The following is a 15,292-nucleotide window of genomic DNA, read 5'->3' as shown; positions in this document are numbered from 1 at the left end:
CTGAAACACCTACCATTTCAAGGTTAAAGTCTTCCCTACTTCAGGTTTCTCCAGACATTGGCTCTGCTCAATCTTCCACTTCCCTTAAAAAATTAATCACATTCTTTATTCAGGCCAGTTTTCTCACCATCCAGTAACCGGGTGTTGCTTACTCCAGCTTCCTCTGTACTTGCACTCAGATCGTTCCCCTTTGCCTGGAAGGGTCCTTCTCAAGTTTCAGGCCCCTTCCCACATAAATATCCTGCCTCTGGCATAAAGCATTCCTTGACCACTCCAGCTTTTATGCTCATCTTTTTTTTTTTAAACTGTTTATACCAGGTTTACACTTCCTGCACTTTTTCTCATAGCATCTAATATGATTCAAGTAAACAGTAGGTGGATCTTTCCCGGATGAGTAACTGTGAAAAGTCATTTCTTAACTTGAGAAGTTCAGAACCTTTTTGTGGACAAAAAAATGGTCTGGAATGGAGGCTACTGTCACCAATGCTGACTTCAGACACTGTATAATCATTGAGCACAAATAAATCACAACTTCCAACCTTTAGTAACCAATGGATCCTCATAAAAACCCACAGTAAAACCCACGCAGGAAGCCGGCACCGGCCCCAGCCCGTACTTGAGCGGCGCAGGCAGGATGGTCTGGTAGTTGTAGTGCTGCTGCTGCTGGCTCAGGATCTGGAGCTGCAGGAAGAGCTGCTGCTGCTGCAGCAGGCGGGCGTAGTTGGAGTCCATCTGCGGCTCGTTCTTCTCGCCTTTCTGGTCTGGTGGAATGTACTGGTGGTACTTCAGCTTCTTCACCCGTGGCTTGGGGTCTTTGCACTTTTTGCTACGGTGTTTGTCGTTCGGATTCTTGGGATGGCTTTGCTATTTTTGAGAAAAAGAAAATAAGAACATTTTAAGAGATGCTACCACGTGCACTCTATTCTACCGTGTGCCTAAATGGTTTGAAAAGACAAAGCCAGTGCACCTCAGAAATTGGTATTGCCGCTTTAGAAGGCAATACACGAAATATATTTCAAGAGCCATGGGAACATTTGCATATTCCCTTTGACCAATAAATCTTGCTCCTAAGAACTGACTTCTGCTGTGTTGTTCCCTTACACTAAGGGCAAGATGCTCAGCTCAGTGTTATCTATTCATGGTCAACAAACGTTTACTTTGGTCTCCTGTGTAGACACGCTGCCTCGTGCTTACATATACATATACCATCTCCTAGTGAAAACCAGGTCTCACACTAAACATACAATAGGGAAAAGAGTAAGTATATTTCACCATAACTTTCATATTTTACAGTCATTAAAAAATCTACAGAGAAATGTAAAAACAGAAAAATGCTTGTAGTAAGAATAAAGCACAATATAAAGCTATGCATTTCTATGGAAAATACACAAAAAAGAAAATACTGAGTAATGTGAATACGAATTTTTCAAAATTTTCCAAAAAATTTTCAAAAACACTACATTTTTATTTTGAAAGTGGGATGTGAGACTCCCTCTTATGATTAAGAATCAGATGACTTTTCTGAGTTCTCTTCATCTCCTGCATTTATAAGTTATCAGATCACTTTCTAGTTTTTAGTATTTAAATAGCAAAATAACTTCATCTGGAAAAAGAAAGTCCATTAACAAAACAAATCAAAACAAAGGTATAGGAAATTATTTGTAAGCTGCTTTAGGTAAAATACTCAACTTAGTAACAAGATTTTGAGAAGTACTAAATTAAATATAGCTATTGGTGTAATGTAAGTTCATGTTCAAAGACTTAGGAAATTACAAAAAAAAAACCCAGACAACAAAAATAAGGAAGAAAATAAAAATCATGTTCTACAGACCAGAAATCGTCACTGTTAATATTTACTTTTTACCCACTGGCCTTCTCTCTTTGCAGTTAAACTGGCTTCCTCGTTCAGAGACTTCCAGTTTTCTTCCCACAGATGTCCTCACAACTACTCCCTCACCTCTTTTAGACTTCTGCCCAAATGCCACCTGCTTATTCGACCAGAGCTCTCTATTTAAACGAGAAACGTCTCCCCAGCCTCCCCAGCTTCCGTGACCCCAGGTTCATCCTTCACCACCCGGCACACTCTGAGTCTCATGTCTGTCTGCCTCCCGCTCCTAACCAAGGGGGTGATCTGTGATGCTCTCGTCACTGCTTTATCTACTCCTCGTACCCAGGACAGTGTCTGGCACACAGAGGTGCTTGATAAAGATCTGCTGAGTAAATGAGTGATGAATGTGTATGCTAACTAGAAATCATATGAATTACCAGGCACTTGAAATAGAACATGTTAGAAAATATTCTTGCCGCTTAACAGCCTCCTGCAGTCTCACAGTATTAATTCACTATCATCTGCTTATTTTATCAGTAAGTTTTATTTCTAATTTTCTTAAACTGGTCAAAAAATGAATGGGGTCTGGGTTAAGGAGCTTTGACTATAATTGTTACGTAAGGATAAAGCACCTGCCACAGTCTGGAAGGTGCCTGTTAAAGAGGGAGGGAGACAAACATAGTAACCGGCGCTCTGCAGACTCAGTCTCCTATTACCTGCTGGCCTGCACGTGGCTACTTTCTTAGGATTGAGGATGAGAAATAGCTTTCCTCATAGAAAAACCCAAAGAAATGCAGTCTGTTTCCTAGCGTGTACCTGTCCTGTCCTCTAATGGCGTAGTTCTTAGGATTCCTTACCCAGTCCCTGAATCTCACGTTCTTAAACAATGCCTCTTGCTTGCGAACTAAAGCCCTCCTCTAAGACAGACACTAGTGAGCAGAAGAAATTTTCAGGGAGAGGCAGAGAATGAATTCCCAGTATCTGCAGGGAAAGATGGGTTGGCACTCAAACCCTCTTCATGTTAGTAGTGGGGCATACTTGGGAGGTCAGAGCTGATTGTTATTGGCACGGTTGCCACTTGCCCCACTTTGGAATTTCTGGCTCCAGTACTAAGTAATGGAAGATGGTGAAATACACTGATATGTGCCCTGAAACCATGGACGCCTGGCCACATAATGAGCCTGGAGTAGGAAGAGCCTTCTCTCCAAGAAGGTCAAGGACAAGGACAGGTCCCGGGGACAGATGGAATATGAGGAATATGGCCCAAGCCAACTGCCTCTGGAGAGAGCTGCAGTGGTTATCGGAGAAGGGAGACAGAAGGCCAGACTGGGTTGGAGACGGGGTCCTTCCTGGCCTCATCACCTCTTCACTTCTTTGGGCCTCCATCTCCTCATCTGAAAGGTGGTGAGGGACCCTCTAAGGTCCTTCTTTAGTTCTAACAGTTTGAGATCTGTGTTCTACTAGTTTTGGCAAAAGCCACACCTGAGATGATTAAACTGTTCCTCAGCTTACACCCCTCCCCACCTTTATTTAGCAGTTCTAAACACCCTTTGAGAAACTTCAAAAATGTACTACATATTGAAACTTTTAATTTTCTGGGACTTCTTCTAACTGAATTATTCTGACCAAGTGAAATGCAGGGAACAGCGCCACAAATCTGCAGCTTATCTGAAGAACAGACCAAGCTGTATCAGGCCAAATCTGCTAAGTCAAAACAATGTATTTGCTCCTCTACCACCTTTAGCCTGTCATGTCATCTATCTGCGATACCACTGAGTTTGGCCTCGTGTATAAAGTCCAAAACCATGTTACCATTAAAGACATCTGTGAGATTCATGAGTCCCAAGTGCTGTGCTAAGGCAACAACTCTACGCTACTCTGCCCGTGTTTCACCTCCGTGGCCTGGGTGGGAGAACTGGGAAGTGCTGCAAGAGGGGCTCCCGGACTTCCTGCGCCGCCGCGGGCGTTTTACACGGACCGATTCTTGCGCTCTTCTTCTGCGACCACAGAACAAGAGGTCGTTTGGCGGAGGTGGTGGTTTCGAATATTAAGGCTGGGCAAGCAAGTCCTTCCATGGTTTTGTTTTCAAGGCTTCAGGCTAAAAGGCAGGCTGAGCAGTGTGGCCACAGCCTCTGTCTTCCGTGCCCGGGGCTACAGACAACAGTCGAAGGTAAAGACACTCAAACCAGCGTGCGAGCTGGGCACCCACCTTTACCAGTGTTGGCCCAGGCTTCGCTGAGGACACAGTGTTGGTGGGGAGGATAGGAGCTGTGGACCGCGTTGGGGGCTGATCCGTAGTAGGAGTTTTCAAGAATTCAGGAACTGCTGGGGACACGGAAGTAAACTGGTGGAAAAGGCAGAAAGGGAACAAGTCTGAAATCAATGACAGTAAAAATAAAAAAGCCAAAATTATAAGGGAATGACCTCATTTTTGAAAAGTTCACTAGAAAAGAAACAGAAGAAAAATATAGTAGTATGTCTAAGACCCAGATGGTGGAATAACATGCTTTTACCTCTGTGGAGTCAAGTATTCAGTCTTTGCCCCAGTAATGAAAAGGTAAAGCTAAGTAAGGTTGGACTGACAAAACTCTACTGTTTTCTCAGAAATCGTCAGAATCGTCCCTTTTTGGCAGAAAAAAAGTCCGAGACTTACAAAAATGATCAAAAAGTGCACAGTATTCAAAAGGTTTTCTTGTCATATAGGTCACACTCATCTGGGCCAGTTCAGACACGATGTTTAGTCTTCGTTACAGCCTCTACCACACCCCAGACCCACGGTCAGGCGGCCTCTGGTAAGAAAGCTTCCACTTCCTGAGGGCCACTCCGTGCACGTGTCCTTAAATGTGCTTACAGCTTATGTTCCTGTCGCCAAACCTGACTAGTACTCTTGTCAACCATTTCCTCCCACTTCCTGCAACAGGAGAAAAATCTGAAGAAGATATTCTGATAGGCTTGTCCTGCTCATTGACAGTACCCTCACACTTACAGCGAGAAGCTATTTTGTTACCCAGGCCGAAATAAGCAATACCAAATCTCAATTTGGGATCTTATATTAATAAAGGAAGATGACTTTGTCAGGTTTTCATCAACAACCTAACAAACTATTCCCACTAGCCATCTCCGTTAAGTAGATTTTAAATATTCATCTATTGGAAAGAGATATGAATATAAGGTTAGTTAAACATTGCACATTGATTTCTACTTCGACCTACTATTACTGGCCTTATCTTACAGAAAAATGTCCTCCTTTATCACTTCCACTTCCCCTGAAAACTCTCAAATTCATTACAACAATCAAAATCAGTTCTCCTCTTGAAGTCTTTGGGTTTAAAAATAGCAAACTATATTTTCCCTCCTTAAAATAAATGACCTGAAAACTCAGAGGGCTATTAGCAGCAAGAAATATGAAGTTTGGCGCATACTAGTTACTCAATAAATATTTGTCTAATGGGTGAGTGGAAATTCCTCGTGGCGTTACTCACGCTCGGGTCACACTCTGCAGCCCTGCTGAGCGGGTGAGGAGGGTGACTGGGCAGTCAGCTGTGCACGCCCACGTCTCCTCTCTCCCTGTGCTTTGTTTTCCTTTTGCCATGGATTTCAGTTTTTAAGTAACTATTAGTAAGTGTTGACAGTTCGAAAGACTTGACTTTTAAAAGACGGCTATACCCAACTGCATTTTCCAACAGGAATGAAAGGACTTATCCACGAGTCTTGACATGTATGTTCCAGGGTGACTTCTGCCCCTAGGAAGCCCTGAGACGCCAGCTCCTCAGTGAACCCATGACATGAAGGGGATGACGATGCTTTAAGGGATATGGTTTTATGTCATTTGTTTTCCTTTCACTCTGTACTTTTTTGGAAATGAGGATACTTATCTCTGGGTCAGTTTCACATGAAGGAAAAACATTCTCTGGCTATTAAATAACTGGCATATGAAGTAGAACCAGATATCTGAATTTTGAAATATTATATTTCCTTGCAGGTAAAGTTCTACTAACCTGGCAAGCTATTTCACCAGTCCAGCCCCCACTGACTGACGTGACAGTAAAGACGTATTTGAGAGCAGTGTTAATCATCTGAAAAATAACCCCGGAGTGTGAATGTGGTATCAACTATAATATTTATGAAAATGTTTGGCCTCTATTTCTAGACCTTGCCATACTAACTCCAGCCTTGATTACTAATATATCTTATTAGCTTTTCTGGTATCGGTTTAGTGTGACTCTGCTCCCTAGAAAATCACAGACTCCAGCATAATACAAGCATACTTCAACTGAGATTTGCTTGCTTGTTAACTTTACCTAATTTGAAGATAAATTCTGGTTAGAAAGGGAGAAATATCTAAACTCTTCTTTACATTTTGCCAGACTTTTTTATGTGCCTGAGAAAGGATCCTCCCCTCCTCAAATCTTACATCATATCTAGATGTTAGGATTCTAGTGGCTAGTTACCAAAAAAAATCTAAATATTACTATTTCTGAAATGACAGTATTCTAAAAAGGATTAAAAGACTATCCAAGGCGGGGCTGGTGGGTACAGCTCAGTGGTACACTGTGTGCTTGGCATGCACGAGGTCCTGGGTTTAATCCCCATTGCCCCTGTTAAGAGGAGGGGAAAAAAAGAATCGCCAAGGCACAAAGGATACCACAACTACTTTGTTCCACATTAAATTGAGCAAAATGTTAAAATCTTAAAAGAATGCTTTAAATATGTTTAAATTGACACCAAGATCTAAATTTGCCTTATAGACTATCCAAGTTTAATCTCAAAATGATTCAGAACGTTTTCTCCAAAGAAACAAAAAAGCTGCAAACTGCTTTGTGTTACTGGATCTGATAACACTGTTCTCATCATGACTTACAGGTCTCATCATCACACCATGAAAGGAAATGCCAAGAATACGCTCTTGTTTAACATTGGGTATTTATACTTTAACTAAAACTCAAAAGAAAGCACTTCCAATCATAAAGACGGATTTTTCTCTTACGATAAATTGCTAAGTGAAAGTTCTGCTACAAAAGGAAAAAATAAGTTAGAGCAAATGCTTAAGCCGATTAGAGTTTTATAATATTTCAGATACCTGGCACTGGCTCCTTCTGAAAAGATGATACACTTGCCAAAGACCAACCATTCTTCTCTGTTAAGTTCCTTTTTTATTGAATTTCTAGATGCAATCTAGAGGGACGGACACCAGGTATTCAAAAACAAAGCTTTTTGTGTACTGTAGACTTAAAATCCACAGTAAATGTGTTTTTAATTTAGAATGCAACAGAGATCTTAATTAAGATGGCAATATGTAAATTAATTCAAAATGCAATTATTCTTAAAATAATGTTTCCATATTCCAATCCTGAAATAAAATACTGGTCAGTGAATGAGCTGAATATAAATCAAAACATATGCTTTGTATATTTACTAGATATTTTATGTAAAACTCTAGCTTTGTTAAAATATATCACCTAGCCATGACCACTTGTTTCTGTAATATGTAGTTATTAGTTTAGGCATTTCACTTTTAGAACAAGTAGTTGAACATTAAAAACCATTGGCACAGTATCTAGTGAACTTTCAGTTGGTACTTGAATACCTGACTAGTAGTGAGGATCTGCATGTATCCCTCATTTAAATAAATCTATTATTTTAAAAAAACTGTTGTAAAATATACATAACATAAAATTTACCATTGAAACCATCCATTTTAAAGTGTATAGTTCAATGGCATTGAGTATATCCACGTTGTTCTGCAACCATCACCACCGTCCATTTCCAGAACCTGTCCATCTTCCTAACTGAAACTCAGTGCTCATTAAACAACAATATCCCTTTTTCTCCTCCTCCCAGTCCCTGGCAGCCACCGTCTACTTTCCGTATGTATGAATTTCACTATGCTAGGTACCTCACATAAGTGGAATCCTACGTTTTCCCTTTTGTGGCTGGCTTATTTCACTTAGCATAATGTCCCCAAGGTTCAACCATGTAGCATGTGTCGTTATTTCCTTCTTTTTAAGGCTGAATAATACTCCACTGTATGGATATGCCACATTTTGTTTATCCACTCATTTGTTGATAGACACTTGGGTTGCTTTTGCTCTTTGGTTATTAAGTAATAGCCAAACAGTATATAATGCTACTGTGAACATGGGTGTGCAAACACTGTTCAAGTCCCTGCTTTCAGTTCTTTTGGCCATATACCCAGAAGTGGGATTGCTGGATCATGTGGTAATTCCATTTTTAACTTTTTGAGGAACTGCCACACCATTTTCTTTAGGGGTTGCACCATTTCACAATCCCACCAACAGTGCACAAGGGTTCCAATTTTTCCACATCCTTGTCGACAGCTTGCTAATTTCTGTTCTTTTGATATTTGCTCTCATAACGGTGTGAGGTGGTATCCCATTGTGGTTTTGACTTGCACTTCTCTAGTGATTAGTGATGCCAAGCATGTTTTCATGTGTTTGTTGGCCACTTGTATATCCTCTTTGAAGAAATGTCTATTCAAGTCCTTTGCCTATTTTAAAATCAGGTTATTTTGTTATTGTTGATTTGTGGGAGTTCTTTATATACTCTGGACATTAGTCCTTATCAAATACATGATTTACAAATATTTTCTCCTTTTCTGTGGGTTGTTTTTCACTCTATTGATAGTGTGCTCTGATGCACAGTTTTGAATTTTGATGAAGCCTAATTACCTATTTTTTCGTTGCATGTTGTCATATTCAGAAATCACTGCCAAATCCAATGTCATGATGCTTTCTTATATATATATTTTTCCCTAAGTTTTATAGTTCTAGCTCTTATTTTTAGGTCTTTGTCCATTTTGAGTTAATCTTTGTATGTGTTATTAGGCAAGGTTCCAACTCCATTCTTTTGCATGTGGATATTCAAGTTTCTTAACATCTATTTGTTGAAAAGACTCCTGGAGTGACTTTGGCACGTCATCTAAAACCATTTTACCATATATGTGAGGATTTATTTCTGGTCTCTCTGTTCTATTCCATTGGTCTATATGTGTGTTTTTATGCCAGAACCACACTGTTTTGATGACTGTAGCTTTGTACTAAGTTTGAAATCAGGAAGTGTGAGACCTCCAACTTTGTTCAAGATTGCTTTGACTATTTGGGGTTTCTTGAGATTCCATATGACTTTTAGGATAAATTTTTCTACTGCAAAACCTGTCATTGGGATTTTAATAGGAATTGCATTGAATGTGTAAGACTGCTATGGCTAGTACTGACATCTCCACAATATTAAGTCTTCTAATACATGAACAGTCTTTCCACTTAAGTGTTTGGTTGATTTTTTTGGTAATGATTCCTTTCTCATTTCCTTTGTGTACATTCTATAGATATTTTCTTTGTTTTAACCATGGGGGTTACATATAACCTCCTAAAGCTGTGATATCTAATGTATATTGATACCAACTTCAGTTATATATAAGAACTATTTCTTCACATCCATGTCTACCCAATTCATATTACTGATGTCACAAATTACATCATTATATATTATGTAGCCATTAACATAGATTTAAACTTTTTTGTCCATGTCACTTAAATTTTATAGAAAATAAAAAGTAGCATTACAAACCAAAATAAACAATAATGCCATTTCTCATATTTTTCCATGTATTTACCTTTACCAGAGGACTTTATATTCTGTATGGCTTTGAGTCATTGTCTAGCATCCTTTCATCTCATCTTGAAAGACTCTAGCATTTCTCAAAGGGCGGGTCTAAGGATAATGAACTCCTTTGAGTTTTGTTTGTCTGGCTTTGTTGTTTTAATTTTTCCTTCATTTTTGAAGGACAGTTCTCCTGGATATAGAATTCTTAATTAACAGTTTTTTTCCTTCAGCACTTTAAATATATCATCCCACTGTCTTCTGGCCCACAAGGTTTCTGCTGAGAAATCCACTGATATTCTTATTGGGGAATTTCTTCTTGTAGGTGATAAGTGACTTTTTTTTGCTGCTTTCAAGATTCTCTGTGTCTTTGATTTTGAGGGTTTAATTATAACATATCTCAGTGTGGGTCTCTTTGAAGTTCACTGAGCTTCTTGTATTTGTATATCCATATCTTGCCTCAAATTTGCAAAATCTTGGGCCATTATTTCTTCAATTAACTTCTCTGCCCCTCTGTCTCTCCTTTTCTGGGACTCCCATAATGCCTGTATTGATCTGCTTGATAGTATCCCGTAAGTCCTTTAGGCTCCGTTCACTCTTCTTCATTCCTTTTGCCCTCAGACTCAGTAACTGCAAAATATCACCTCTCCCGATCTTCGCAGACTGTTGTTAAAGACCTTCACTAATTTTATGGGCCTCTGGGGCTTGGGATTAGCTCTGGGTGGAGGCTTAAGGTTTTGTCAGGTTTTTTTCTGAGCATGTGTCTTGCCTGGGCCTGAGTGTGTACTTTTTTTTAAGTTAAAAATTTCCCCTTATCCGTGGTAGCTTCTAAATGGCTTTATTTCCCAGAGTCTCACCCTAGCTTCTTCTCAGGGCCTCAAAGAGTCCTACTGTATTTCTCTGCCTGTAATCTGTTGCCCCCCTCAGGTGCCTGCAGGTCTGCAGTTCCTCTACAATTTTCACATGATGTGGCTCCTTCCACAGCTTCTGCTACCCCGGGATCCAAATTGTGCAGTTTTCCCTGTCTGAGTTCTGAGTCAAAACAAGTCAGAAACCAGTCCCTCCGCCAGCTCGCAGACAGGCCAGACTATTGCAAACAAGTCTCTGCTCCTTACATCCTGAGGAAGGAGGGAACTGGGTTTTGGGCCACTTTCTTCTGACTGTGCCATGCTGGGAAGGGTGTGGGAAAGGGTGAGCAAAAACACCGTGGCATTTTCTACATTTTTGAATGTGGCTTTTTCTTGATTGGTGTGTGTTTGTTTGGTGTAGATCTCTTGACTGCTTTCCAGAGTTCCTATAAAGTTATTTTAGTGAATCTATAGTTTATTTACTATTTCTGTGGGAGAACAAGGGCCTGGAATTTCCTATTCTGCAATATTGTTGATGTGCATTATCTTTTACAGTGATACAGTATTAAACATGTAAATACATGCATAAAAACTGAACGTGAGTCTATTTATTTAGTATTTCTAATTTTTAATAGCTCAAATATAACCAATACTACAACCAAAATGATGGCACACAGCAGAAGGGTGATTAGTCAGAGTATCACCAACATACTCCAATCACTAATGAATCTGTTACTTTTGGTGAAACTTCACACTTAATGTTGGAAACCAACTCAAAATCTATTAATACTGGCAGAGTCCTCTTGATGTATGTTATACAAAGCATAATTGAAGGGGTAATAGAAATTATAGTCAATATTTTTGATGTCCTATTCAGACCTTTATTGATAAGTATTTGTAATAAAAGTTAGACTAATTTTGATTATTTAGTATATGTGTACATGGCTTACTTATTAGATCTTGCTCATTCTCTTTGTTAGCTTAAATCTGAAGTTTCTATGTTAGGCAAAAGGTCATCTACCTGAAAGTTACTTGAAAGAATGGGAAAAAAAGTTTACCAAACTCTCCTAAGCTTGTCTTCCTAAAAATACGTGGAGTAAGTGATCAACAAGGTTCCTTTCAGTACTATTTTGAATTTGAAATTTGAAAATTAACAGATCTGTCATATCATACTTACAGTTAAACATCTGGGTGTTTATAATAAATTATTAACTTATTGACTTAAATCACTTAGAGAAAAAAAGTCTTCCAATTAGAAGGACTGGTGTAACAGATCCTGGTATCCGCATCTGCCTGCTGTTCTTAATTTTCTACAGCTTTCCGTTGTTCAAGAGTTGCTTCAGCATAAAATAAATTGAGCTCCAATATGTGATGTGTGTTTCATTAATATTTTGGCACATTCCTTACCAGCTGTACTTTGATCAGAATTAAAAAGACAAAAGTACAAGGAAAAGCAGTTTTAGTCTCTTACAGACCACACAGAAATACGTATTTCAAACAGGCTACATTTTGAAGGAAGGACATAGTGGTGTATTATATTGTTCACATTGTGAGGTCATTAGCATGTTAACACTGTGATTCTTAAGAGAAGTGTCTGAAAAATCTATTCTTTGCTAGATATTATGTGTTTAAAATTGGCTTTCTGGGGGTAGGACATGTGTCTTTTATTTGAATATTTTCCTGTAAGACTTAATCCTCTGGTATCTATCTGTGTGTTCTGAAAAATAATTAAGAAGACTATATGTCATTAGACATTTTGGAATAAAAAGGTATATAGACAGCTTGATACTAATTTTCTCCCAACTAATTATCTGTAAATATAACTTTTAAAGAATCTGAAAGAAATTCCCTGAACTGGCCTTGAACTTTATATAACGCCAAGTGTGAAAAAAATTGAACCAGAAAATGAGAAAAATGTATTTAAGCCATAGGATTAAATGTGTAGCATACAATGATGATTAATCACCATATGAAAAAATCTGGTTCAGGTAAACAACAAGAGAAGTGAAATCTATGTCAGAGCCACTCGAAGGGTGGTCTGCGGACCTTTGATACCTGCCCATGACAAGGACAGGAAGTCTTAGGAAATTTGATGTCACTCTACTACTTTTACTGTATTTTACAAGAGGATTAGTCCATAATGCATTGGAAATTAAACAAACTATATAAAAAACAAACATATTAGTCCTTTACTACAGGCATTTTGAAGACAACTGGTCCATAATAACTAACTGCACCATCAAACTCTTACACTGAGTTTCCATTTCAAAGATTAAAAACTAATATTCTCAAAGAACACCCAACACACAAAATGTTTATGTTCTTTCAAAATGAGGGGACATCCCTGCCCTCTGGAAACTTGACGTCTGATGAGAAGCAATGTTTTCAGGTACTTTCCCCTTAAACTACAAATGTCAAAGTAATTATATTTAGGGAGATCAATCAATCAACCAACCAATCAATCTCTCTCTCTCTCTCTCTCTCTCTCTCTCTCTCTCTCTCTCTATCAAGTGAGATGCTTGGACAAATGCTATAAACAAACACTACATACACAGTGAAAATAATTAAAGTACAAAATTTGCCAAAACAAAACCTAATTACCACTTTTAGATGACATAAAAATCCCAAACACTTTACAAGCATCATAAAGTTTGTTTCTGTAGTTAATTAAAAAAACCAAACCAAAACAAAAGCCTACAACATACTTACAATCCTACTTAAGGATTATTCTTCTTTAACATCAACACAGCACAGCTAACGTGAACATGCGTCTTTAACCGCATGAATAAAAATACAGTAGTAAGAATCTTTGTCAGATTCCTTACTTAAAAATACTAAAACACTTAATAAAAGAGAATTATAAAGGACACACAATTTAAGAAGGTTTCAAGGCATATGGTACAGAAATTACGTTAACAGGTAAACTGCTGTAAGCTGGCCTTTATTCTAGGTTCTTTTATTTGAATGTATAAGGAGGGCGTGTACCACTCTCTAAAGCGGGTCTTTTCCCATAGGTGCTAGTTGACAGATAAAAAGCAGACTATTGATGGTCTGCACGTAGCAGGCAGAATTGGCACTGTAGCAACACTAAAGAGTGTTATAAAACTAATGTTTAAGTTCATGAATGACCTGAGGCTTAGTGTGGCCCCATTTATATATCTTTCAGAAACACTGCTATTCCTTTTTTCCTTTAAGGAATCCTGGAATGTCAGCTCAGTGGGTGGCGCTGCCTCTGGGTTGTTTCTCACTTACTGACTTAGCTGGAAACCAAGTTTCAAGATCAAAGTAAAAGACCTAATTGAACAAGCAATGCAGGGAAGACGAGAATGGTATCTGTTACACAGGTGGGACTGTCCTGAAGCTGTTACCAGGTAGATGGCTGCAGTGACAAAAATTCTGTATTACTAAAAGATAAGGCCATGCTAATAGCTGTCTGATGTCTTGAGCCTTCTAGACAGAAGCAGAACAAACGACCCAAATGGATATGTACAACTGTTTTTTAATGGTATTTACTTGCATATTTGACACTCTTTTATCCCTACTTTTAAAGCTCAAAACCAGGGTGCAGTAAATATGTGAGGACAGTAGGGCAGGGGCTAGTCTCCGTTTTTCCCTTTTCTGACTGTTTAGACCTGAGACCATGGTGTGGTCACCGATCCTGATCCTTCTTCCAGCCCAGGTTCCAGCAAAGCTGAGGGGCCAGTCACACTTGCTCTGTAAACTCTGACAGCAGAATATGAACTGTAGCCATCCACACCACCTTTGATGACGCAAGCGGGAGAAGCTCTACTCTCAAATGGAGGAACACTAACACTCCTTCTGCAAGCCGGGTGGGCATCAGTAAGCACTCATGGTGCTGAGTTCAATTTAACGTTTTTTGAGCACTCTTTCTGTACCAGGCCCTGTGCCAGATGCTGAAGACACACACACACTTCACGTCACAGTGTTAAGTGCAATGAAGAACGTAACGTAAAAGACATAGGCCCTAACAAGTAGATACGCACGAACCAGCAGAAATGCCGCAAGGAAAAACGCAAACATTTTAAATCCCCAAACTTCCATCTCTCTCTGAACTCAGGCCTCCCCTGGTGCAAGAGTAAAGGCAGATAATTGCTAAACTCATTACCAGTTCAACAATTCTAGGATGCTTGGCTTTAACAAGAACATTTCCTGTTTAATTTCACCACTCCCATCAAGTAGTTCAGTAGTTTTAACTTTACTAAATACTACAAAAATTTCAGTAAGGCAAAAACACCATAAGGAGAGATTAAAAAAACAACAAATTATAAGCAACATAAGAGTTCTTATAAAACCAAAATAAATATGAACACCATTGAAAATAAAGAAATGTGCATTTCCAATGCTATTATCAAAAAATATTAGATTCTTTTGCATGCAATCGATTCCTTATATGGTTCCCTATATAATCTGACATAGAGTAGGTGCTCTGTAAATATTTGTTGAACAAATGAATTCAATCTAACCAAAATCAAAGGGCCAATCAAAACTTTAAAAGATCTAAACAGTGTGCAAGGTTTAGAGTAATGATATTACCTGTCTGTGGTAAAGATATAGTGACTGTGGCAAGCCGAATTACTTTCCTGAGGGCAGTGTACATAGAATAGAAATAAAGTGTAATTATCTATTGAAAATGTTAACAGTGGTTGGATTACAGGTGAAAATCTGTATTTTTCTATACTTTCAGACTTTTGGTGAAAACAAATTTCCTTGATATACTAAACAAAAACAAAAGGCCTTTTCTGTTTAGGGGTAAACACAAGAAAGGTGGTACCTGGGCTGGAGTGTTTGCAGTCACAGGAGATGGCGATTCACTGACTTTTGGCTCACTTGGGGAGGCGGCTGACCCCTGTGACTCCTGGCTGGCTGGCTGGTCTGGAGACAAAGCATCACTGCTGTCTTCATCAAATGAGAAATCGCCCTGAGTTTGGGGATAGTCCTCCTTCCCAACACCTAAAGAAAGAAATGATTCTTAACT

The 15,292-nt window shown here is 38.9% G+C and overlaps 1 protein-coding gene across 12 annotated transcripts in view; it reads right to left on the bottom strand.

Moving 5' to 3' along the window:
- The window catches only part of MRTFB (myocardin related transcription factor B), a 238,115-nt gene that overhangs the window by 24,378 nt on the left and 198,445 nt on the right, over positions 1-15,292 (bottom strand). For 11 of the 12 annotated variants that reach the window (XR_012500439.1, XM_074346824.1, XM_074346822.1 and 8 more), the window contains 3 exons: positions 15,089-15,267; positions 4,038-4,172; positions 617-864 (listed from right to left, as the gene is read on the bottom strand). Coding sequence is in view for 11 of the 12 variants with exons in the window: in XM_074346824.1 (XP_074202925.1) it covers positions 617-864; positions 4,038-4,172; positions 15,089-15,267 (562 nt within the window). In the remaining variant the exon portion in view is untranslated. The remainder of the gene's footprint in view (positions 1-616; positions 865-4,037; positions 4,173-15,088; positions 15,268-15,292) is intronic. The other variant, XM_074346831.1, reaches the window with a different exon arrangement.

The sequence above is a fragment of the Camelus bactrianus genome, chromosome 18, assembly GCF_048773025.1.
Source record: "Camelus bactrianus isolate YW-2024 breed Bactrian camel chromosome 18, ASM4877302v1, whole genome shotgun sequence".
NCBI lineage: Eukaryota > Metazoa > Chordata > Mammalia > Artiodactyla > Camelidae > Camelus > Camelus bactrianus.
Note: the sequence above shows the minus strand (reverse complement) of the source record. Positions and strands in the feature narration are given on the sequence as shown.